The sequence below is a fragment of the Hemitrygon akajei genome, chromosome 15 (genome assembly GCF_048418815.1).
Source record: "Hemitrygon akajei chromosome 15, sHemAka1.3, whole genome shotgun sequence".
NCBI lineage: Eukaryota > Metazoa > Chordata > Chondrichthyes > Myliobatiformes > Dasyatidae > Hemitrygon > Hemitrygon akajei.
In genome coordinates, this window is record NC_133138.1 from 73,011,798 (window position 1) to 73,039,112 (window position 27,315).

Below are 27,315 nucleotides of genomic sequence, written 5' to 3' on the forward strand. Positions count from 1 at the left end.
CCAATTATGGGCTTATTTAAGAGAAAAATTGGGTCAAATAATGCTATTGCCGAAATCTAATGAAATAGAAACTTTAATTCAAAAAGGAAAAATTTAAAAATTTATTTCTTGTATGTATAGTTTGATTCAAAAACAGGCAATTAAACAAGGAATCGATAAGTCAAGCCAAAAATGGGAAACTGACTTGAATATTAAAATTGAAGAAACAAGTTGTTCAAGACTATGTTTTGATAGTATGACAAATACAACAAATGTCCGGTTAAGATTAGTGCAATATAATTTTTTACATCAATTATATATTACACCACAAAAAATAAATAAATTAAACCCAAATTTATCTGATCAATGTTTCTGATGTAATCAAGAAATTGGTACTTTTTTTTACCTTCTACTTGGTCTTGTTCTAAAATTCAACCTTTTTGGACAAATTTAAGAGTTTTACTGGAACAAATTATTGGAACACAACTTCCACATAACCCAATATTATTTTTATTAGGTGATATTGAAGGGATAAAACCGAAACCCAAATTGAATAAATATCAGAAAGAATTCATAAAAATTGCATTGGCAGTAGCCAAAAAGACTATTGCAGTTACTTGGAAATCAGATTCGTACTTAAGTACAGATTGTTGGAAGAACAAAATTTCCAACTGTATTCCACTTGAAAAAATTACTTATAATTTAAGAGATAAATATGAAACATTTCTGAAAATTTGGCGCCCTTATTTACAAAAGACAGGATTAAATATATAGGTGCTCCGAAGATAAAATAATTGGTTATTTGGGGAAAGAAAGAAATATATATACTAAAGCTATTATGAATTCCATGGAGCATGTGGAGGTCTTCCGATATCCAGGCATTCTCTCTTTCTTTCTTTCTTTCTTTTATTCTTCTTTTTTTTTCTCTTTCTTTCTATAGGGATATGTTAGGGGGGAAGTGTTAAGGGGAGGGGGAAGGGTTGATAAATTTTTTTCTTCTTTCCGTAATCATTTGAAAACGCAATTTTAAAAAATTTAAAACTCATTCTTCTGCCTTCTCCCTGTACACTTTCACACCCTGACTAATCAAGAACCTATCAACCTGCGCCTCAAATACACCCAATAAACTGGCCTCCAAAGCTGTTTCTGGCAACAAATTCTAGAGATTCACCACCCTCTGGCTAAAGAAATTCCTCCTGATCTCTGCTCTGAATGGATGTCCCTCTATTCTGAGGCTGCATCAACGACTCCACCAAAGGAAACATTCTCTTCACATCCAATCTACTTAAGCCTTTCAACATTTGATAGGTTTTCATGAAATCCCCCCCCCCCCGCTTCATTCTTTTAAATTCCAACAAGGACAGGACCAGTCATCAAAAGCTTTTCATACGATAAACCTTTCATTCCTGGGATTCCTGTAGACTTCCTTTGAACCCTCTCCAAAGTCAGCACATTCTTTCTTAAAAAAAAGGATCCAAAACTGCTCACCAGTACCTTACAAAGCCTCAGCATTACATCTTTGCCTTTATGTTATACTCCTCTTGAAATGAATGCTAACACTGAATTTGCCTTCCTTTCTTTTCTTTTTCAATCTTTTTATTATTATTATTATCAACAAAATAAAATTCATACATAGATAATGGGATTACAAACATACACATTTCAACTGAACATGAAAGAATACATAAGCAATGATTACAGTATAAATGAGTATTCCCAAATCATGGACGATACAATATACAAATAAACAAGGCAAACCTAGGTACATCATATATATTTTTTTAAAAACAGAAAAAAGAAAAAATATGCAAAAACTAATCTAATAATCTAACTAATAAGGAGGAAAAAAAACAAAAAAAGAAAAAAGAGAAAAAGAAAAAATGGGGAAAAAAAGGGCTGTTTATAATATCTCACAAAAATACAAAATCATCAGTGTCGTCAACTCCGATCCTCTCAACATATATAAAATCGAAACTGGAAAAACAAATAGGCTTGGAACAGGGTCATATTACATCATATGAAAATATTGAATAAATGGTCTCCATATCTTTTCAAATTTAATAGAAGTATCAAATACACCACTTCTAATTTTTTCTAAATTTAGACATAACATAGTTTGAGAAAACCAATGAAATATGGTAGGAGGATTAATTTCTTTCCAATTCAACAAAATAGATCTTCTAGCCATTAATGTAAGAAATGCAATCATTCGACAAGCGGAAGAGGATAAATGGAGGGAGTCCATCATTGATAAGCCAAAAATTGCAGTAACAGGATGTGGTTGTAAATCAATGTTCAATACCGCAGAAATAATATCAAAAATATCTTTCCAATATTTTTTCCAAAAGCGGACACGACCAGAACATATGAGTTAAAGACGCTATCTCAGAATGACATCTGTCACAAATAGGATTTATATAGGAATAAAAACAAGCCAATTTATCCTTGGACATATGAGCCCTGTGCACAACTTTAAACTGTATTAATGAATGTTTAGCACATATAGATGATGTATTAACTAATTGAAGAATTTTATCCCAATTCTCAATAGGGATAGTAAGGTTAAGTTCTCTTTCCCAATCATTTTTAGTCTTATAAAAGGGCTCTGAACTTATCTTCATAATTATATTGTAAAGTTTTGATATTAGCCCTTTCTGAAAAGGATTTAGTTCAAACAAATTCTCCAAAATACCTGAAGACACAAAATTTGGAAAAGTAGGAAGTACAGTATTTAAGAAATTCCTAATCTGTAAATATCTAAAAAAAAAATGAAATCTAGGCAAATTATATTTATTAGATAATTGCTCAAAAGACATAAAACAATTATCCAAAAATAAATCGGGAAAATCGTAGTAATCCTTTAGTCTTCCAAGCTGAATAAGCTTGGTCTATAATAGAAGGATAAAAAAAGCAATTGGATACAATAGGAATATTTAAAACAAACTGAGTCAACCCGAAAAATTTCCGAAATTGAAACCATATACGTAAAGTATGTTTAACTATCGGGTTGTCAATTCGTTTCGGCAATTTAGAAAGAGCAAAGGGAAGAGAAGTCCCTAAAATAGGACCCAATGCAAATCCTTGTACAGATTTAATTTCCAGGTTCACCCAATGAGGGCTAAAAGATATATCCCAATCCTTTAACCAACATATCAAATATCGGATATTAACTGCCCAATAATAAAATCTAAAATTAGGCAATGCCAATCCACCTTCCTTCCTTGCCTTCTGTAAATAAATTTTACCTAACCTAGGATTTTTATTCTGCCATATATATGAGGAAATTTTTGAATCAACATTAGCAAAGAAAGATTTCGGAATAAAAATAGGTACTGCTTGAACTATATATAAAAACTTAGGTAAAATAACCATCTTAATAGCATTAATCCGACCTATCAGAGATAAAGATAGTGGTGACCACTTAGTAAACAAACATTTAATCTGATCGATTAAGGGTAAAAGATTAACCTTAAATAAGTCTTTATAGTTTTTTGTGATTTTAATCCCTAAATAAATAAGTCATTAACTAATTTAAAAAGTAAATTTCCATAAATTGGAACCTGTCTATTTAAAGGAAACAATTCACTCTTATTAAGATTTAATTTATACCCGGAAAAAATCACTAAATTGAGCCAACAATGATAAAACTGCAGGAATGGATTTCTCAGGATCAGAAATAAATGATAATAAATCATCTGCATATAATGATAACATGTATATCTGTCCCACGATTAATGCCAAAAATGTTCTGTGATTCTCTGATAGCAATTGCCAAGGGTTCTAAAGCAATATCAAATAATAATGGACTAAGAGGACAGCCTTGTCTAGTACCCCGAAATAAACGAAAAAAGGGAGATCTTTGATTGTTAGTAAGCACCGAGGCGTCTGGAGTATGATATATCAGTTTAATCCAAGAAATGAATGTCGGACTAAAATTAAACTTCTCACATTAAATAAGTATTCAACTCTATCAAATGCTTTCTCCGCATCTAATGAAATGACACATTCTGAAGTGCTATGTGAAGGAGTATAAACAATATTCAATAATCTCCTAACATTGAAAAAAGAATAGCGATTTTTAATAAAACCGGTTTGATCTTCCGAAATAATTTGGGGTAATACCTTCTCCAGCCTGGATGCCAGTAACTTGGAAAAAATCTTGGAATCTACATTCAATAAAGATATTGGTCTATAGGATGCACAGTCAGTAGGGTCTTTATCTTTCTTCAATATTAAAGAAATGGAAGCTCTATAAAAAGATTGTGGCAAATTGCCCAATCTAATTGCTTCTTCAAAAACCCTGCATAACCAAGGAGAAAGAGTAGCGGAAAAACATTTTAAAAATTCTACTGTATACCCATCTGGACCTGGTGCTTTCCCAGAATTCATAGAGGAAATAACCCCTTCAATTTCTGCATCCGTAATAGTAGTTTCTAATATTGAAAGATCATCTGATGATAATTTTGGAAAATTCAATTTCCCAAGAAAATCACGCATGGTATTACGATCATGAGGGAATTCGGAATGATACAGGGAGGTATAAAAATCTTGAATTGATTTATTTATCTCATCATGGTTAACTGTCAGATCCCCATTCTGCTGACGGATCTTAGTAATTTGACGTTTAACCAAAGCATTCTTCAATTGACTAGCTAACAGTTTACCTGATTTATCACTATGTATATAAAAATCAGATCTGGTTTTCATTAATTGATTTTCAATCGAAGATGTAAGTAATAAACTATGTTCCATTTGAAGTTCAACCCTTTGTTTGTAAAGCTCCTTACTAGGAGTAATCGAATATTTCTTGTCAATCTCTTTAATTTTATCAACCAATAAAAGAGTTTCCTTCTTGATGCGTTTTCTCAGACCAACAGAGTAGGAGATAATCTGTCCACGTATATATGCTTTAAAAGTGTCCCAAAGTGTTCTGCAAGAAATATCATCCGTGGAATTAGTTGAAAAGAAGAAATTGATCTGTTCCTTCATAAATTTAATAAAATCCGGATCTTGCAGTAAGGTAAAATCAAATCGCCATTATCTAGCACTAGAAGCTGTATACGTAAATTTAATAGAAAGTTTTAATGGAGCATGGTCAGAGATGGCTATAATATCATAATTACAACCAATTACCGATGGAATAAAACAAGAGTCAACAAAAAAAAATCAATTCTCAAGTAGGAATGATAAACATGTGAGAAAAATGAAAACTCTTTGTCCTTAGAATGCCGAAATCTCCAAATATCAAAAATTCCATTATCAGTCAAAAAAGAGTTAATACAAGTGGCCGACTTATTAGGTAAAGTCTGAGTAGATATAGATTTGTCCATCAAAGGATTTAAACAACAATTAAAGTCACCACCCATTATTAACTTATATTCATTTAGATTAGGTAGAGAAGTAAATAAGGACTTAAAAAATCGGGACAATCCACATTTGGAGCATAAACATTAACCATAGCAACATTTTTTTGTTAAAAAGTAAGCCAGTAATTAACAAAAATCTACCATTCAAATCCGAAAAAATATCATGTTGGACAAATGCAATAGAGGAGTCAATAAAAATTGAAACTCCCTTTACTTTGGCATTCGAATTCGAATGATACTATTGACTCCTCCAAAACCTTAAAAAGCAATAATTATCCTCTTTCCTCACATGAGTTTCTTGTACAAAAATAATATGAGCATTAAGTCTTTGGAATACTTTGAAAATCTTTTTCTGTTTAATCGGATAGTTTAAGCCATTAGTATTCCAAGAGACAAAATTAATGGTCTGAGCCATATTTCTGAAATCAACCCTTTGGTATACAAAGGGTTAAACAAATTATGAACTCATGCACCCGGAAGAGGAACAAAAATAAGGGGCAGACCCGGAAGTGACGACATCGCGGACATTTTTGTAGTTTAAAATCAGCCCAAATGAAAAAACTAAAAAAAACTGATAAAAGAAACATAAGATTTAGAAAAAGAGCTCCCACCCCCCACCCAAGAGGGAAAAAAAAGATCACTCCAGCCAGGAATAGGTTGGGAAAAAGAAAAGATGAAACTAAATCTACCCCCATATCAGCAGAAGACAACTCCGTATATAAAGGATTAAAAAAAAGATCCACCCAAACTCTAAAAAAATAATCACTATACTAAAACCAAACTACTTAATATAATTGGTAGTAAAAAAAAACAAAAAGAGTATAATCACTAGTAACTTATAAATCGGGTTAAAACCCAAACAAACCAAAAAAAAATTTTAAACTGTGATAAGAGATGCATTATAGGAAGAAGACGCGAGAAAATAAAATGGTGAAATCAAAAAAAAAAAGCCAAAAATATTTTAAAGAAACCGCCATCTTAGTAAAAAAAAATTTACCTTTGAAGGATTAATAATAATGACCAAAGATAAAGTACAGTGGTTGAAGTAAGTAAAATAAAAAGATTAGCATGTCGAGAAAAAAAACTTTAACTAGAGTATAAAATATAGAGTAAACCTACACCAATAGCCAGAAACAAAATCTGGTTTTGGAAATAAAAACCATCTTGCAGGATCAAAATCACTCATTTATTTGAAATGAGTGTCCATAGCAGTAGGGAAGTTCTCCTTCAGAAAGCTGCTCGCTTCAGATGTAGAAAGAAAAACTCGCCGTGGAGCATTCGGAGGCAATATTCTGAACTTCGCTGGGTGTAAGAGCGCAGGTTTTAGATTTTTCTCATAACATTCAGACATCAGACGTTTAAAAAGAAGCCTTGCCTTCATTACTTCTGGACTAAAATCTTCTACTAAACGAAAATTGTGATCTTGAAATTTGACCATCCCTACACGCCGAGCCACACGAATAAGTTGCTCTTTAACATGCACATAGTGAAATCGGACAATTACAACCGGTGGTTTAGCTGAAGCACTTGGTGATAGACGCATAATTCTGTGAGCGCGATCGAGTAACGGAGGACTGTCTAGGAATACAGAAGGGAATGCATCCTTTAAAAGTTGAGCAAAGTACTTCGAGGGGTCCCCTTGTTCAATACCTTCCGGGAGACCAAGTATGCGTAGGTTCTGTCTTCTGGACCAATTCTCAAAGTCGACACTCTTGGCTTTAAGTGTTTCCATCTGTTTAATCGTCGAAAGTAAGTTCTGCTCCAGTTTTTCAATTATCAAATCTCGCTTCTGAGCGTCTTCTTGCAGAGTTGCGATTAGAACTTGCTGCTGGTTGACTACTGAATCCGTCTTATCCATATAATCTTGAAAAGCCTTTATATCTTGTTTAAAAATTTGTCGTTGTTCTTCAAATTTTTGATTTAAAACCTCCAATAACATTTGATAAGTCAATTCAGTGCCCTTAGGATCAGTCGTCTTCTTCTTCCCGTTCCCGTTAGGATCCTTCCCGAGTTCTCGCCCTCTAGATCTAAGGGCCATTTCTGTATTCCTTTCTTCAAAAATTCACAATAAACTCTTAAAGATAAGTCCAAAAAAGTAACAAGAATCTTTTGGTGTCGATAAAAATAAGTTAAATAAGGGTGATCATAGGTTAAAAAAAAGTAAAGGTTATGGAGCGAATCTGAAACAGTGCTCACTCCATGAGCGTCTCCTGCTGACTTTGAATTTGCCTTCCAATTCAATCTGAAAATTAACCTTCTTTAAGAATCCTGCATGAGGATTCTCCAGATAATTTGCACCTCAGATTTTTTGCATTTTCTCCGTTTAGAAAATAAGACTTTGCTTTTATTCCTTCCACCAAAATGCATGACCATACACATAATGACACTGTGTTCCTTCTGTGACTTCTTTGTCCATTTTCTTATTCTGACAGAGTCTTTCTGCAGTCTCCCTGCTTCTACAACACAAGCAGCCCCTCACCTATCATCCACAATCTCGTTCACAAAGCCATCAATTTCACCATCAGTTCTAACATGACCCCTGAATTGACAATGGCTGCTGTTGATTAGAACACCAATAGTCACTGGCAATTAATCAGACAAGGCCCCCTTTATTCCCACTTTTTGCCTCCTAATCACTCAATGGTCTATCCATCTTTCTTGTAATACCATAGGCTCTTATTTGGTTAAGCAACCTTATGTGCATTATCTTGTCAAAGGCCATCTAAAAATCCAAGTACACAACATCCATCAATTTTCCTATGTCTATCCTGGTTGTTATTTCCTCAAATAATTCCAACAGATTTATCAAGCAAGATTTTCCATTGCAGAAACCAGGCTTATTTTATCATGTGCCACTAAGTACCCCAAAACCAATTGATTCCAACATCTTCCCAACCACTGAGGTCAGGCTAACTGGCCTATAATTTCCTTTTTTCTGCCACACACACCCCCCCCCCCCCAACTTCTTGAACAGTGGAGTGACATTTGTAATTTTCCAGTCCTTTGAAACTATTGCAGTGATTCTTATAAAAATCATTACTAACACCTCCACAATCTCTTCAGCTACCTCTTTCAGAACCCTGGAATGTAGTCCATCTGGTCCAGGTGACTTATCCAGCTTTAGACCTTTCAGTTTTCCAAACACCTTCTCCCTAGCGATAGCAACTGCCTCGACACACTCAAACTTCTGGTATGCTGCTAGTATCTTCCCCAGTGAAGAATGATACAAAAAAACTTATTCAGTTCAACTGTCATTTCCTTGTCCCCTATTACTACCTCTCCAGCAGTCCAATATCTACTCTCACCTCTCTTTACTCTATACATCTGGGGAAAATACTTTTGGTATCCTCTAAATGCTGAAGTTTTGTTTTAGGTTAAAATTGACTAATAGACAATAGAAGAGTGGAAGTTTCAAGTCTATAAACATTCAGAAATAGCTACGGAGAGGGAGCCTCTCAAAGGTCAACAGTTTGTAGATTTTAGTTGGTGTTTTGAGTGTCGAAGAATAGGGAGGATGGGAAGTCATTAGCTATTAGAGGATGTTGTTGAAGTTCAAAAAAATTTGGTGAGAACCTAAGTAATTAGGTAATTATAAAAAAAAGGCAACAAAAGAAGATTAACTAATTGCAGTATCAAATCCCAAGGTACAATGCAATGAATTCCAAGGTTGCAGGGGTTTATGTAATTATAATCTGTCTGGTTTGCTTTATAAGTAGCAGTATCACTTCAGAACTCAAATTCCCAAGAAACTTAAAGACTTGGCTCTACAGATTCCAACAATCTAGACTAGAACTTCATTGCAGTACTGAAAGTTCTGCATGAGAATGGGGTACTGTGAATCGGTTATTTAGCTCATAGATTCTGTGATAACAATTAATTGAACGATGGTTGATTTATACTTGTCATTAATAACATCCTTTTGAAAATCTGACCAGATAAAAAGTTATCTAACTCAATTCTGAAAGTATCAAATAGTCCTTACCCACTACATTTGAATAGAAAAATACCCCTTCACATTTTGAGTTTGAAAATGTGTTCTTTAATTTCACACCTGGAACAGCTTTAATATTAAAATTCTGGGTAACTTTCTCTCTAGTTATACAAACTAGCTTCATTAAGCAAGCCTATGCATCTTGCTGACATTGTTGAAGATTTTAGAACCAAGCACTCCCCCCCCCCAACATTTCAGGAGGCTATAAAGGAACTTTGAAGGTCATGCTGTCTATAAATTAAGTTTATTTTCTATAAAACAAATATGAACTTACTTCAAAAAACTATTTAAGAGACTAGTCCACCCAAAAGCTCATACAGCAGAATATTGCAAAAGCTCAATTACCAGCACTTGACTAACAACATTTCAGCAACCAGTGCTTCTGAGCCAGCATGAGGTTAATGCAGATGAAGCTGCTGGCTGACACTATTTTAAATGACCACATTCAAGTCAGCAAATCCCAATTAACAGAACTATTTTTTGTATAAGCGCTTCTCTGTAAATGTTTTAATCCATCACAGCAATAAATCCTGGTGGCACAAAACTGAAGTGTATTGTAAATCCCAGCCATTGAAATAAGCAGATAAAAAGATACATGCCAAGCCAGAAGAAGTGGATATGATTTTGACTACTTCCAGAATGGCCGAGTAGAACATTTCTGAAATTGAAAACTTGTTTAAGGTACATTGTTATCTCTCATAATGGAGTGAAGCTGACTGATGCTCAAAGTACAGTACATTATTTACCATACATTATTTACCATAATATGCTTCAGTTTGCATTTTGTTGCGTCTCTTTCAGATTCTGTGTTTGCTACTCCACCTCCTACGTTTACATCACACAAAATAATGGAAACAATCACTGTATATCCAAGTTACTCATTTTGTGAATACTTAGCTAAGATTCAGGATTTTGATTCATAGCAGTTATGTTTATGGAAGAATATCTGTGCTAAATAAATAAATTCTACAAATTTATGCAATGAGTTCTGAACAAATTTATTAATAATTTGCCAAATGTGCCACATCTAGCAATTTATGAGAAGGTTTATAATAGATATATATCCCTCAATGTCTTGTAAACATAAAGTTAAAGGAAAAAATGATTGGTAACTTGTATAAGAACATAATGCAAGCTCTATCAGTTAATAAGCCGACTTTCAAATTCCAGTTATGAAAGAAACCAATCTAATAGTTCTGTTGCAGTATCTAAAGAACCACAGTTTATAATGATCAAACTAACACTATATTCTAAAGAGACCTAGACACACCATATTCACAATTACTATCACTTAGCCACATGAATCCCAGCTCGCTTAAGAACGTGGAAATCAAGAATCTGCTGAAAAGCCTATTGCCATTTTGTGGCTGAAGTTCCCCAGCATTTCAATCCAAGGGAATCTGGCACGGCTCACTTATACATTGCAACTGTAAAGTAGCAAAAGTATCAGATGCTTTACAGAGCATTTTGAACCAATTAAAAATAAGAATTCTCAGATATGAAAAGATAAAGCAGTGTTTAACACTTTTAAATACAATCTATTAAATAAAAGTTCTGCTTCAGGGCCAAATATGCAGCTCGACAACAGTTACGGTTGATAATGCTGACAACTTAAAAATCATACAGCTAATGTTACTCAGCATGAGATTGCCAGGGTACTTTATAGCTGGGTTATTTCATAAATAAATTCATGTCTGTTCAAGTGACTTTATTTTGACTGCTGTGGAAAAGATTGTAAAAGAAAACCAACCTGATGAGATGTGCTAATTCACTGACTCCACATTTTAGTTTGGAAAACACAACACTACATAATAAGTATCTTATTAAGCCTGCAAAATCTGAGATAATATTTGAATAGTACAGTAAGTGGTCCTCACTTAGCTTTTGTCTTAACGCACTGAGCATTATACGAATACTTTCTGACTTATTTTCACCCTACTAACTGGGTTAGAAGTGATAATGCAGCTACAGTGCCAATAAGTATTCACCCCCCCCCCACAGAAGTTTTCACAATTTATTGTAGTACAACACTGAATCACAGTGGATTTAACTTAGCTTTTTCTTTGACACTGATCACCAGAAAAACTTTCATGTCAAAATGAAATCACATATCTAAAAAGGGATCAAAATTAATTACAAACATAAAACACAAATTAACTGATAAATATTCACCTCCCTGCAAGTCGGTATTTAGTAGATGCACCTTTTGGCAGCAGGTACAGCCTTGAGCTGAGTGGATAAGTCTCTTGTCAGCTTTGCAAATCTGGACACCACAATTTTTACCTATTCTTTACAAAACTGCTCAAGCTTTGTCAGATTGCATGGGGATCATGGCTGAACAGCCCTTTTCATGTCCAGCCACAAATTCTCAATTGGTTTGAGGTCTGTACTCTTGACTCGGCCACACTAAAACATTATTTTTGTTGTTTTTAAGCCATTCCTGTGCATCTTTGACTTTATGCTTGGGGTCATTTCTTGCAAGTCACAATTCTTTTGCAGACTGCATCAAGTTTTCGTCCAGGATTTCCCTGTTTTAATTTTACGCTCTACCTTCACAATCTTTCCAGTGCCTGCTGCAGTGAAGCATCCCCATAGCATGATGCAGCCACGGCCATGCTTCTTAGTAGGGATGGTATATTTTTGATGATGTGCAGTGGTTGGCTTACACCAAACATACCATTTAGTTTGATAGCCAAAATGCTCAATTTTGGTTTCATCAGATCATAGAAACTTCTTCCAGCTGACTTCAGAGTCTCCCACAAATGCTTCTGGCAAACTCTAGCCAAGATTTCATAAGTTTGTTTTCCAACAGCAGCTTTCTCTTTGCAACTCTCCCATCTCAACCACTGAAGCTTGTAATTCCTCCAGAATTGTCATAGGACTCTTGGCAGCCTCCCTCACTAGTCCCCTTCTTACATGGTCACTCAGTTTTTGAGGATGGCCTGTTCTAGGTAGATTTACAGCTGTGCCATATTCTTTCCATTTCTTGATGTTTGACTCAACTGTACTCCAAGGGATACAGACAGACATACTTTATTGATCCCGAGGGAAATTGGGTTTCATTACAGCCACACCAACCAAGAATAGTGAAAAAATATAGCAATATCAAACCATAAAAAATTAAATAATAAGTTAATCATGCATGTGGAAATAAGTCCAGGACCAGCCTATTGGCACAGGGTGTCTGACATTCCGAGGGAGGAGCTGTAAAGTTTGATGGCCACAGGTAGGAATGACTTCCTATGATGCTCAGTGTTACATCTCGGTGGAATGAGTCTCTGACTGAATGTACTCCTGTGCCTAACCAGTACATTATGGAGTGGATAGGAGTCATTGTCCAAGATGGCATACAACTTGGACAGCATCCTCTTTTCAGACACCACCGTCAGAGAGTCCAGTTCCACCCCCACAACATAACTGGCCTTACGAACAAGTTTGTTGATTCTGTTGGTGTCTGCTACCGTCAGCCTGCTGCCCCAGAACACAACAGCAAACATGATCGCACTGGCCACCACAGCCTCGTAGAACATCCTCAGCATCTTCCGGCAGATGTTAAAGGACCTCAGTCTCCTCAGGAAATACAGACGGCTCTGACCCTTCTTGTAGACAGCCTCAGTGTTCTTTGACCAGTCCAGTTTATTGTCCATTCGTATCCCCAGGTATTTGTAATCCTCCACCATGTCCACACTGACCCCTTGGATGAAAACAGGGGTCACCGGTGCCTTAGCCTTCCTCAGCTCCACCACCAGCTCCTTAGTCTTCAGTGACTTTGGAAATTTTCTTACATCCATCTCCTGACCTGAGCTTTTCAATATTTATTCACAGAGTTGCTGGGAGTGTTCTTTTGTCTTCATGGTGTGGTTTTTGCCAGGATACTGACTCACTGGCAGTTGGACTGTCAGAAACAGGTGTATTTTTATGACAACCAATTTAAACACCTTGACTGCACACAGGTCTCCAAAAACAGATCTCCATTTAGCTAATAATGTGACTTCTAAAGCCAATTGGCTACACCAGTGATGATTTGGTCTGTTATATTAAAGGGTGGGAATGTATATTTAAGCAATCAACTATTTGTGTTTATATTTGTAATTAATTTAGATCACTTTGTAGAGATTTGTTTTCACTTTGACATGAAGGCCTTTTTCTGTTAATCAGTGTCAAAAAATGCCAAATTAAATCCACTGTGATTTAATGTTGTAAAACAACAAAACATGAAAACTTCCGTTGGGGGGGGGGGGGGGGGCAGTGGAATTCTTTTTATAAGCACTGTATCTACAGTGATCCACGCAAATAGCTAAGGGGAAAAGATGTACAAATGTGATCATCCTCTAATTCTAGACTTTTTTCTAACAAATGCTGCATGAAATCTCAAATTTGTGTCACAGAGCTTATCCAAAAGTGGATCAAGTGGATATCTTGCAAGGCGCTTTATGGACTTCAGACAATTGATACTTATGTTACACATACTGCAAGTATATGATCAAGTACAAGAGAAATAATTATACTAAACTTTGTGGTTTCTATGTAATGAGCTGAACTTCCAGCTTATGCATCTACCTTTTGCACATTACTCATCTTAGATGCACCTTAAAATCTGTGTCCCTTACTTTAGAAAAGATAAATACTTAGGCTTATACTAAATTCAAATTGATCAGAGTTGGGTAGGTTGCTTGCGTGTTTAAGAGCCACAACCTGCTTTTACAACTAACATTCATGAACATATGGATGTGTTTATTGGGATTCAAATATGCCCTCGGCGTTGGTGCCTCTAGCATGAACTATAAAAGAATAAATAGTATAATGGCAAAGAAATGCAGTAAGAATTAGCTAATACTTAGCAATGTTATGCACAATAGTGATAAGAATTTCAGTCCTCATGTGCCAATTTACAGTGGATGGTTACAATGCTAAATGCAACTGACTAGTGGTATTCCACAGGGATCAATGTTGGGACCACTTCTTTTCAAGTTATGCACTAATGATTTGAAAGACAGAATTGATGGCTTTGTGGCCAAGTTTGCCAGGTAGTATAGAAGAAGCAAGGAGGTTAAGAAAGGGCCAGAAAGATTAGGAAAATGGTCAAAGAAGTAGCAGATAGAATATAGTAGGGAAGTGCATGGCCATGCACTTTGGTAGAAGACATACAGGCACAGACTATTTTCTACAAAGGGAGTATAGTCAGAAATCAGAGGTGCAAGGCGACTTGAAGCTCTCATGCAGGATTCCCTAAAAGTTAACTTGCAGGTTGAGTCGGTGGTAAGGAAGGCAAATTAAATGCTAGTATTCATTTTGAGAGGAATGGAATACAAAAGCAAGGATGTAATGCTGAGGATTTATACGGTATTGGTCATACTGCACTTCGAATATTGTGGGCAATTTTGGGACTATTATCTAATAAAGGATATGATGGCATTGGGGATGGTCTAGAGGAGGTTTATGAGAACGATCCTGGGAATAAAAGGATTGGCATTTTAGGAGTGTTTAATGACTCTGAGCCTGTACTAAGTTTAGAAAAATGAGGTGGGGGGGGGGGGGGAGGAAATTGCATTGAAACCTATCAAATAGTGTAAGGCCTAGATAGAGTGGACATAGGATGTTTAATGAGGAGGTCTAAGACCAGAGGGCACAGCCTCAGATTAGAAGGATGTCCCTTTAGAACATAGATGAGGAGGAATTTCTTTAGTCAGAAGGTGGTGAATCTGTGCAATTCATTTCCACCAACTGCTGTGGAGGGCAAGTAATTGGATACAGTATATTTAACCTGGAGGTTGATAGACTCTTGATTTGTAAGGGCATCAAAAGTTATGAGAAGGCAGAAGAATGGAGTTGAGAGGGATAATAAATCAGTCATCACTGAATGGCAGAGCAGACTTGATGAACTAAATGGCCTAATTCTGCTCCTATGTCTTACGGTCTTAATTTTATTTTAATGTAGCAACTTTGAAAATAAGAAATGTATATTTAGTATTTGTAATCTCTATGAAATAATCTTTATTGCAAGTTCATTATGAACATTCATACTTCCAGAAAGGGAAGATGACAAGAAGTTAGCTTGTTGTTCCAGTTAAAGAATTAACATTCATTTTTCACTTTATTGTATCTAGAATGATCATGTTTTTTAATATTAAAATCTGCCAGTCAACTTAACCATTTCCTTAAATCAAAAGCAAAATGCTACAGATGCTAGAAATTCAGAATTAAATCAGGAAATGCTGAGGACAAATGCTCACCAGGTCATAACACATCAGTAGAGTGCTGAACTGAGAACTGAAAACTGAAAAAAACAAACATGGTTTAAAGTTGCAGAAGAGGAGGGAGGTCTAGCTTGCGTATGTGGTAAAATTGTTTGTAAAGATGAACAAGGGCAGTAAAAATAGAGACAGAAATAAAACATCTGCTGACACTATGAGATGCTGAACACGACATTTGCTGGAAATCTGAAATGACAGAATTCTGTTATTTCTGAGGAGCCTCAAGTGGCAGCAGAACTCTCAATGGATATGATCGAAAATTCTATTTCAGCCTGATAACAGCTAAAAATCACAACTGCTTCCAAGGTCAGTAGAGTTAACAAAGATGTCTTAATGCAATTAAATGAGCTATCACTGGTTAAAACTGACAGAAACAAAGGTGATTGTGGACATAGTCTTCACCAGATTTCACATAGGAAATGTGGCTGCAGGTCAGATATACAAGTGAATTTAAGGAAATGGGATTTTAGACTTCCAATATTGACCATCTTGCTACAAACATGCAGTCTCTAATGAATAAAATTGACGATCTCAGAGCTAGGGTGCTGAAACAAAGGGACATTAGGACCACGTGTGGAATTAGGAATCCTGGTTAACCGCTTCCAAACCAGATGCAGCGATTCAGATCAACGGATTTACTATACACCGCCATGATATATCTAGAGCCTCTCAAAAGCAGAGATGTAGGAATATGTCTCATGATCAATTCCTCTTGTTGCGCAAATATATCAGTGCTGTCCCAATTCTGCTCACCAGACCTGGAGTATCTCTCAATTAACTGCCATCCATTTTACCTACCACGGGAGATTTCCATGATCATTTTGATATTGGTATACATTCCATCTTAGGCCAATGTAAATCAGGCTTTGGATGATCTGAGTAATGAAATCAACATGCATGAAGCAGCGTACCCTAACACCTTCACCATCATCTTGGGGGATTTTAACCAGGCCAGTCTGGGGGAAAAAAATCACTAAACAATTACCATCAACAGAACAACTTGAAATACCAGAGGAAACAAGACCCAAGACCATTATTAGACCACCATCAAGAATGTCTACTGTGCTATTCCACACCCTCATTTCGGGAAGTCTGATCACCTGGCTGTACTTCTACTCCCTGAGTACAGGCAGAGACTGAAGACTGCAGCACCTGTGGTGAGGACCAAGAAGGTTTGGACAAGGGAAGCACAGGAGTGCTTACAGGACTGCTTTCACTCTGTGGTCTGTACTGTATTCAGGGATTCATCTTCGAACCTGGATGAGAATGCTGCAATTGTTACTGACTTCATTAAAACCTGTATGGATGAGTTTGTGCCCACAAAGACTCACTGTACATTCCCATCCAAAAGCCATGGATGAACCAGGAGGTATGCTGTTTGCTGAAGGCGAGATCTGTAACATTCAAATCTGGCGACCCATGCCTGAACCAGAAAACCAGGTACGACTTGTGGAGGGCTATTTCAAGGGTGAAGAGACAATTTTGAATGAGGTTGGAGGTGACATCGGATGCACAGTAACTCTGGCAGGGTTTGCAAGACATTACTTCCTACAAAGCGAAACCCAGTAGCATGAATGGCAGCGATGTTTCACTACCAGATGAACTCAATGCCTTCTTTGCCTGCTTTTAAAGGTAGAATATAACTGCAGCTGTGAAGATCCCTTCTCCACCTGGTGATCCTGTGATCTCCGTCTCAGAGGCCAATGTTAGGCGGTCTTTAAAGAGGGTGAACCCTCACAAGGTGGAAGGCCCTGGAAAGCCTCTGAAAACTTGTGCCAACCAAATAGCAGGAGCATTCAAGGGCATTTTCAACCTCTCACTGATACGGGCAGAAGTTCCCACTTGCTTCAAAAAGGCAACAATAATACCAGTGCCTAGAAAGAAGAGAGTGAGCTACTTTAATGACTATCACTCAATCACACTCACATCTACAGTGAAGAAATGCTTTGAGAGATTGGCCATGGCTAGACTGAACTGCTTCAGCAAGGACCTGAACCCACTGCAATTTGCCGATTGCCACAACAGGTCAACAACAGGCGCAATCTCAATGGCTCTTCATTTGGCTTTAGATCACCTGGACAATACAAACTATGTCAGGATGATGTTCATTGACTATAGCTCATCATTTAATACCATCATTCCCACAATCCTGATTAAGAAGTTACAGATCCTGGGCCTCTGTACTTCCCTCTGCAATTGGATCCTTGACTTCCTAACCGGAAGACCACAATCTGTGCAGACTGGTGATAATATCTCTGCCTTGCTGACAATCGACACTGGTGCACCTCAGAGGTGTGTGCCTAGCCCACTGCTCTACTCACTCTATACCCACGACTGTGTGGCTAGGTACACGTTTCCCCCGCTATCCGAAGATAGAGCGTTCCTATGAAACCATTTGTAAGCCGAAATGGCATAAAGCCCAGAAGCAATTACTATTAATTTATATGGGAAAATTTTTTGAGCATTCCCAGACCCAAAAAAAAACCTACCAAATCATATCAAATAGCTCATAAAATCTAAATTAACACTAACATATAGTAAAAGCAGGAATGATATGATGAATACACAGTTATATAAAGTAGAAATAATGTATGTACAGTGTACTTTCACTTACCAGAATCGGGAAGATTGAACCAAAACCGATTTGTAGGGGGGAAAAAATCAGTACGTACACATATACGCAAACACCTGCCCACGCAAGGCTTCATTGTCATGGTAGTTTTTCTCAGGGTAAACACAAGTTTAAAGCGGGCGTCTTTTTTCATAAAAGTGAAAATCCTCTTTCGGTTAGCAAAAACAGGTACTAATGTAAGTCTTTCGTAAAAGTGAAGTTGCATAAAGTGAATGCTCGGAAAGCGGGGACACCTGTATAGCTCATATACCGTCTATAAATTTGCTGATGATACAACCATTGTTGGTAGAATCTCAGATGGAGACGAGAGGGCATACAAGAGCAAGATATACCAACTAGTGGAGAGGTGTCGCAGGAACACCCTTGCATGCAACATCAGTAAGACAAAAAAGCTGATTGTGGACTTCAGGAAGGGTAAGACGAAGGAACACATACCAATCCTCATAAAAGGACCAGAAGTTGAGAGAGTGAGCAGTTTCAGGTTCCTGGGTGTCAAAATCTCTGAGGACCTAACCTGGTTCCAACATATTGATGGAACTATAAAGAAGGCAAGACAGTGACTAAACTTCATTAGGAGTTTGAAGAGATTTGGTATATCAACAAAAACATCCAAGACCTACAGATGTACCGTGGAGAGCTTTCTGACAGGCTGCATCACTATCAAGTATGGGTGTGGGGTGGCTACTGCACAGGACTGAAAGAAGCTGCAGAGTTTCATAAATTTAGTTAGCTCTATCTTGGGTACTAGCCTACAAAGTACCCAGGACATCTTCAAGGAGTGGTGTCTCAGAAAAGCAAAGTCTATCATTAAGTACCGTAGATTCCGGACTACAGAGCGCACCTGATTAAAAGCCGCTGGCTCTAATTTTAGAAATAAAATCAATTTTTTAATTGTAAAGGCCGCACCGGATTTTAGGCCGCACCGCTACTTTTAAATATACATACGTATCGGTAACACAAATTACGTTGCATATACTTTTTTACTGAACAGCACGAACAACATTCCAATATCTCCTAGCGACTGGTAAAAATATATATACTGCGAGCCTTTAACTTAAAAGCAGCGTTTTCGTTCGGGTCTGACGCGCTTGCGTAACGCGATCGGGTCTGACGCGCTTGCGTAACGCGATCGGGTCTGACGCGCTTGCGTAACGCGATCGGGTCTGACGCGCTTGCGTAACGCGATCGGGTCTAATCGGGTCTGACGCGCTTGCGTAACGCGATCGGGTCTGACGCGCTTGCGTAACGCGATCGGGTCTAATCGGGTCTGACGCGCTCGGGTCTTGCTTTTCTTCGAGTATTTTCCATGTTGATGAGGGTGAGTACAAATGACTGATTTACAATAATTTAATTGTGAAAGTGCGCTTGATTTATCGTACAATTTCATTGGACCTCTGTGAACTACTCATCAATTTTATTGGTCTACTGTTACGAGGCAAAATGTTTACGAGGCGGCATGAAAAAAAAACCATGTATTAGCCGCTTCGGATTAAAGGCCGCAGAGTTCAAAGCTGTTCAAAATGTGGGAAAAAAGTAGCGGCTTATAATCCGGAATCTACGGTACCTCCAGTACCCAGGGCGTGCCCTTTTCTCATTGTTACTATCAGGAAGGAGGTACAGAAGCCTGAAGGCACACACTCAGCGATTCAGGAACAGCTTCTTCCCCTCTGCCATCTGATTCCTAAATGGACATTGCTCCCTCACATTTTTAATATACATTTCTGTTTTTGCACAATTTTTAACCTACAGCATTCAATATACATATATACTGTAATTGATTTACTTATACTTTTTTTTAATATTATGCACTACATTGAACTGCTGCTGTTAACAAATTTCACAACACATGCCAGTGATAATAAACCTGATTCTGAATCTGTTATTTCAGTCTTACTCAACCCATTCCCTCATTCAGCTGCTTGTTTAGACTCCTCTGGACATATCAGCAATGCTTAGCTTTCATTTCACTCTCCAAAAGCAATTGAGTCATTTGCATATGTTGATGATCAACAGGTGTGTCATATGCATGACTTTGGTATTCCCTTTGTTCTTTCCATCTAATCTTACCTTGATACAACTTAAAACATATCTGCTTTCACTCTTTTCCAATCCTGATGATGGTTAACGGACTTGAAACATTAACTCCCTCTACTCATACTGTTGAAGATCCATATTTTTTATTTCATATCCTCAATCTTAAAAATAAATTTGTAATATTGAAAAGAAAGACTTCCAATTCTGCAGTGCACAACCAATGTCAGGAAGTTTCAAAAGTTGCTTTGTTATGTAAGTTAAGAGATGTGACAACCAAATTATGCACAGTAAGTTCCTACACAAAAAAATGCCATTCTGCCTTGCAACTTAAAAATAAATGCTGTCTAGCACAAAGGGAATAACTTGCCTGCTCTTTTTAAAAATATTGCTTTAGGATCTTCCGCCTGAAATAGTGGACTGAGCATTAACTTAATGTCTCATTGGAATGATAGTACACTTAATAAACTTTTTCAGTACCATACAGAAGTACCAGAATTTTGTATCAAGTATCTGAAACAGGATTTGAACCTACAAACTTTCTAGTCAGACACAAAGATGTTAATCACAGAAGACATAATGCACGTTACGTTATCACAAGAAATATACATAACATACCTGACAAACATTTTCCTTTTTTGCGGCCCCTCCACCACGTTCCACTTGTGATTTCCTTGATGTTGAAAGAAGTCCATCCAGGTCATTTTCATCAGCAGAGTCTAGCTGATTATCATTCTGTATGTTTGGCATGGAATGATAACCATAAAAAATATAAACAGAAGAATAAAATAATTATTATTCTACCATTTCTAAATGAGATGCAATGACATCATTTGTTACAACAACATGATGATAATTTAGTGACACATTAACCTCTCACGACATTAAGAGGTAATGGATACAGTTGAAAGTGGGTAGAGGGAAAACAAGCAGATTTGATATTTTCCAATTTAAAAGGCAATATAGACATATTAAAAGGATTATGTTTAATTGAAGAAGAATTCAGAGTTTAATTTTGCCCAGAATATGGAACAATTCTCGTACCAGGCACTTGTAATTTTCAAATCACAATTCCAAACTTTCGGGGGGGGGGGTGAACATTGAATCATCATTGTACAGTAGAGTAAGGTGGAAAGAAAAGGAATGGCCTTTAGTGCAAGTGGAAGGTTAGTGGATGTGGAGTGAGACTGTGAGGGGATCGGATATAGAGGATGTTATTGCCTAAAGTATCAAAGGGAAGCTTGGAATATAAACCTCAGAACCCCAATCCAGTGAAGATCTATATCCCAGATTACCTGGTGTTTGTTGTTCCTGAGAAAATTCATCTAATCTCATTGTTTACTTTATGTGATCATCTTCAAGATAGCACTACAATGAGTACTGTTCATAAAGAGATTATCCATTTATTTATACACAGCTTTTACACACCTTCCAACTCTCTCAATCAGCAGTGTTTTTATCAGTTGTCTGAAACAGCACCAACAAGACCACCAAATCTCTTAACACTATAAAGCTCTTATGCCATAATTTATTTTGTTTTATCATTTATGATTAATTTTATTCCTTATTCCATGTTTTAAATATGGGCCCAATATCACTCTAACACTATATCACTTTTTTTTAAATCAAGTGAGCCTATTTCATGTTCTCTACACCACTCATTTTCCCTTAAATTATTTTCCTCTGATGCTTCTTGTTTTGAAATTGCTTTTCTGCTACTGAAATCTTAGGAGATTATTTTCTTCTGATATTAATTATTAATTTTAAAGTCTGGAAGAAGATAGTGCCAGTGAACAATGCTACCAAAGGCAACATCCTCAAGACAGGACACAAAGCAAATCCTTTCATATTTTACAACTCTTTTTTTAATTTCAGATGTGTTTCTGCTACTGTTAGAGCCCAGTATCTACATTCTGGCAGTGTGATTTCAGGCCAATAGGGCGATCTGGCTCTTTGCTGTCCCCAAGAGCGTTCCACGAAGCTGTGACCAAAGTGTGCATCATGGAGGCCAGGAGACTTCATCTCTGACCGATTAAAGTGCTGAGGAAGATTGAAATCATCAAAGCAGGTGCAGAGGGTGAGCGAGTATTCAGCGCCGTATACCAGCCTCTTTGCTCACTGGTGCCAGAGAAGGTGACTGCATGTGGCGGTCTCTCGATCACTGCTCCCAAGGTAAGGTACTTGCATTCGAATGATCTCTCTTTCCCACGAAGCTGTTGGTGAATGCTGCTGGAGCAAGGTTTAATTGACGTGGATTGTAGATTTGGACTCTAATTCAGGTTTAGGATGCGTTCTACTTTCTAGTTCTAGTTCTGCTGCCCTTTCTTATTACTTTTGGGCAATTCTTGAACCAGGGCAACATGCAGATAATGAACATTGAGCTAAACTGTACTGAAATCTGCCCTTTGATTTTGTGTTGATATTCTGTGTTTTCACTTTTATTTTGGTTGCCATTTGTGCGATTTTTTTTTGAGCATAGGGGTTGGGGAGGTTTGATGTTTTCTTTCTTGTTTTAGCCAGTTTCCAGGATACAAACTGAATTTACATAAGAGTTAACTTTTTCCTCTGAATAATTTGTCATCAATTCATACTAACCTTCCTTTTAAAATTGTAAAAAATCAATTTACCTATTTGGGTGTAACAATTACCAAGAATTATAAACACCTATTTAATGAAAATTTTCTTACCTTACTGAATTTTGTAAAAAGGATACTATCAAACTGGTCGCCTTTTTCGTTATCCTTGATTGGCCGAATCAACTCTATTAAAATGAACATTTTACCTAAATTTATATACCTTTTTCAGGCATTACCTGTTTTTATTCCTAAATCTATTTTTGATTCTCTCGATTCTATTATATCTTCTTATATATGGAAAAACAAACATTCTCAACTAAATAAAGTTCATTTTCAAAAATCTAAGAAGAATGGAGGTTCAGCTTTACCAAATTTTAGGTTTTATTATTGAGAAGTCAATATACGAAATCTTACGTTTTGAACATATTATATTAACCATGAGGACTGTCCGATATTGTTTTTTTTTTTTAGAAACTAACTCTGTTAATAAATCTTCTATTATTTCTCTTCTTGGATCCTCACTCCCTTTATCTTTTGGTAAACTAACTGAAAATTTGGTAGTTAAACATACTTTGACGATCTGGGTACAATTTAGGAAATTCTTTGGTCTATTGAGATTTTCTTTGTCTAGTCCCATTTGTTTTAACTTTTTTTTTAAACCTTTGATGACGGATTCAGTTTTTAAAGAATGGGATAGATTGGGTATTAAATGCTTCCAGGATTTGTTTGCTGGAGGAAGTTGTCTTTCGTTTGAGCAAATGTCAGCTAAATATAGTTTAACCAAAATTCTTTTTTTTTCCTCAGTATTTACAAATTAGAGACTTTCTGTGTTCTCAACTATATACATTTCCTATAAGTTCCAAGAAGGACTTAATAGATGTAATTTTTAATTTGAAACCTTTTTAGAATGGTTCAATATCCAATATTTATAGTATGTTGCTAGGAATGAGAAATGCTCCTATAGATAAAATTAAAAATCTTTGGGAACAAGATTTACAGACTTCAAATTTCTGAGGAAACTTGGAATGAAATTTTTTAAATTGGTTAACACTTCATCATTATGTGCCCGTCATTCCCTTTTACAATTTAAAGTGGTTCATAGGGCTCACATGTCTAAAGATAAGCTATCTCATTTTTATTTGGATATATCTCCTTTCTGTGATAAATGTAATAATGGGGAAGCTTCATTAATCCACATGTTTTGGACATGCCCGAGCCTTGAAAGATACTGGAAGGAAGTATTCCAAACTTTCTCGGTATTTTCAAGGTAAATTTTAAGCCTAACCCTTTGACCGCATTATTTGGTATTGTTGGAAGAAAAGACTTTATTTTGGAGACACCTGATTTGCATATTTTGGCTTTTCCTTCTCTTATAGCTAAGAGGGCGCTCTTGCTTAAATGGAAGGATGCTGTTCCGCCTACTCATCCTCAATGGTTACAGGATGTTATGTCATGCTTAAATTTAGAGAATATCCGATGTTCAGTTTTTGAATCTAGCCAAGACTTTTATACATTGTGGGGACCATTTTAGAGTTATTTTCAAAATCTTTGATTTGTTGTAAAAGTACAAATTGTGGCTAATAATATATTTTATTATATGATGAGGGTTTTTCCCCATTTTCTTGCTTTTCCTAACAGCTCTGACTTTGGTAGTGGGTTTAGATTTTCTTTTCTGTATAACAAAATTATTATATTTCAATATTATGATTTAATTTAATTTTTATGAATACAGTGTTTTGTGACTGTAACTGTACTTTTAATACAATGTATTTGGTACTATTTTATTTTTTTTCTTTTGACTTATAATATATATCTCTGCGTACTCTGTATTCCTTTATGCAGAAACCAATAAAAATATTGAAAGAGATGTTTGATTTCTTTTTTGTAGAGATTGGCTCTATGGTGGTTCTTTGTTTCATGACTGTCTGTGGGGAAGACGAATTTCAGGGTTGTATACTCCATACATACTTTGATAATAAATGCACTTGAATCTTTGAATTATTATATGCAGACATAATTCTACTCTGCTCACCATAAATGACTGTTTAACTACTCTACTGATTGCAGTGTTACAGGATACTGCTAGCCTTGCATGTCAAAACTGTAACTATTAATTACTCCCTCAATGATTCCCTTGTCCATTCGTTCCTCCCCTTATCCCTGCAAACAAACAAGTGCTACAGCTGCCTATTCACCTCTTCTCTCATCTCCATTCAGGGCCCCAAAAAGTCCTACCAGGTGAGGCAATAATTCACCTGCTAAACTGTTCGGCTCGCCTATTGTATCTGGTATTCCGGATGCAGCCTCCTCCACAATGTTCAGACTCGAAGTAGACCGGGGGGACTGCTTTGTTGAGCACCTTTGCTCCATCTGCAACAAAGAGGATTTTCTGGTGGCCAACCATTTTAATTCCAATCCCATTCTGACATGCCAGTCCATGGACTCCTCTACATCCACCTGACTTCACGTATCATCTTTTAGCTTGTACTCCTCACACCTTCCCCCCCCCCCCCGCCCCACACACACTGTTCTGGTTTCTTCCCACTTCCTTTCCAGTCCAGATGAAGGGTCTTAGTCCAAAACATCAACTGCGTATTCATTTCCATAGATGATGCCTGACCTGCTGAGTCCCTACAGCATTTTGTGTGGGTTACTAGTAATTACCGTTTTCCTTGAGCCTCTTGTACTTCCCTTCTAATATTGTTCTATATTTTTTCTGTCATACAAAGGAAATATTAATGATGTTGTTTCCTGGATTCATCACCCTAGAAAGAATGTGAAATGTTAGCCAGTCATACTCTGCAATGGTAACCTTTCAAAGTGCTTATGCATAGCTTTTCAGATCACCCTGTCCAACAGAATAATGTCTTCAGAAGCCTAATTACACTGCATTTTTACCTCTTCAATGCTAACAAGTGCTGAAACGGTTACTTTGATACTGGCTAGCATACTCATAGTAAGTAAAATACCTTTTTTTCACTTCCAGATCTGAGTTGAATTTGGTCCTTATTGGAAGATGAGATTTGTGGCTTCTTTTCATTTTTACAAACCGTTCTTCTGCTTGAGATACTGTTTTCACCTACAATATATAGTCTTGTGTCAGATAAACATTCAAGAGGAATGAAAACATATAGTTGTGAAATCCATTGCACATATTCATTAAAAAGTTGTCAGTTTCCTTCTTTGCATTATTTCTTACCCCCATCTATCGCATATATTGAATAAAGAGAACATAAGCACAGTTGCAAGAAAAAGTTTGTAAACCCTTTGCCATTGCCTGGTTTTCTGCATTAATTACTTACAAAATAAGGTCTTATCTTCATCTAAGTTACAATAATAGAGAAACACAATCTGCCTAAACTAAAAACACACAAGTGATTACACACCTCATGAATGTATTGGACACATTGTTTAATCATTCACAGTCCAGGCTGGAAAAAAAATGCATTTAATAACTGGTAGAACCTCCTTTAGCAGCAATAACCTCTACCAAATGTTTCCTGTAGCTGCTGATCAGATTTGCGCAATGGCACGGAGAAATTTTAGATCATTCCTCCATAGAAAACTGTTTCAGTTCATCAGTATTTCTGGAATACCTTGCATGAAGAACCCTCTTCATGTCATGCCACAGCATCTCAATCAGATCGAGGACTTGGCCATTCCAAATCACAAATTTTCTTCTTTTGAAATTATTCTGTTGATTTACTCCTGTGTTTTGGATCATTGTCTTGCTGCATCATCCAACGTCTATTAAGCTTCAGGTGACGGACTGGTATCCTGACATTCTCCTGAAAAATGTCTCGATACAATTTTGAATTCATTGTTCCCTCAATGACTGCAAGCTCTCCCAGCCCTGACGCAGCAAAGCAGCCCCAAACCATAATGCTCCTTCCACCATGCTTCACAGTTGAGATGAGATTTTGGTGTTGGTGTGCAGTGCCCTTTATCTTCCAAATATAGCAGTGTGCATTTCTGCCAAAAAGTTCAACTTTTGTCTCATTTGTCCACAGAACAATGACCCAGAGGCCATTGTGATCTTTGAAAAACTTGAGACATGCAGTAATTTTTTTTTTGGAGAGCAGTGGTTTCTTTCCTCTGTGGTGTCCTTCCATGAACACCACTCTTATTCAGTGCTTTTCTTATAGTAGACACATGAACAGAGACTTCAGCAAGTTCTAGAGATTTCTGCAGGTCTTTTGTTGTTACCCTTGGGTTATTTTTCACCTCCTTCAGCATTGCACGATGTGTCTTTGGTGTGATCTTTGCAGAAAGAGTAGGAAGTAGGAAGAGTACTCTTAGGAAGAGTAGCAACAGTACTGAATTTCTTCCATTTGTAGATAATTTTTCTTACTGTGGACTTATGAACACTCAGGTCTTTAGAAATGCTTTTTCCAGCTTCATGCATCTCTACAATTCTTCTTCTAAGGTCCTCTGAAAGTTGTTTTGATTGAGGCCTGGTGCACGTAAACAGATTATTCTTAAGAAC

General features: G+C 36.7%; 1 protein-coding gene across 3 annotated transcripts in view; it reads right to left on the reverse strand.

Moving 5' to 3' along the window:
* The window catches only part of nsd1a (nuclear receptor binding SET domain protein 1a), a 200,027-nt gene that overhangs the window by 57,562 nt on the left and 115,150 nt on the right, over nucleotides 1-27,315 (reverse strand). The window contains exons 12-15 of one of the 3 annotated variants that reach the window (XM_073067754.1): nucleotides 25,799-25,908; nucleotides 25,085-25,199; nucleotides 22,941-23,014; nucleotides 20,872-20,988 (exon numbers count right to left, since the gene is read on the reverse strand). In XM_073067754.1, the coding sequence (XP_072923855.1) occupies nucleotides 20,872-20,988; nucleotides 22,941-23,014; nucleotides 25,085-25,199; nucleotides 25,799-25,908 (416 nt within the window). Of the gene's footprint in view, nucleotides 1-20,871; nucleotides 21,025-22,940; nucleotides 23,015-25,084; nucleotides 25,200-25,798; nucleotides 25,909-27,315 lie in introns of all 3 variants that reach the window. The other 2 variants (XM_073067756.1, XM_073067755.1) reach the window with 2 other exon arrangements.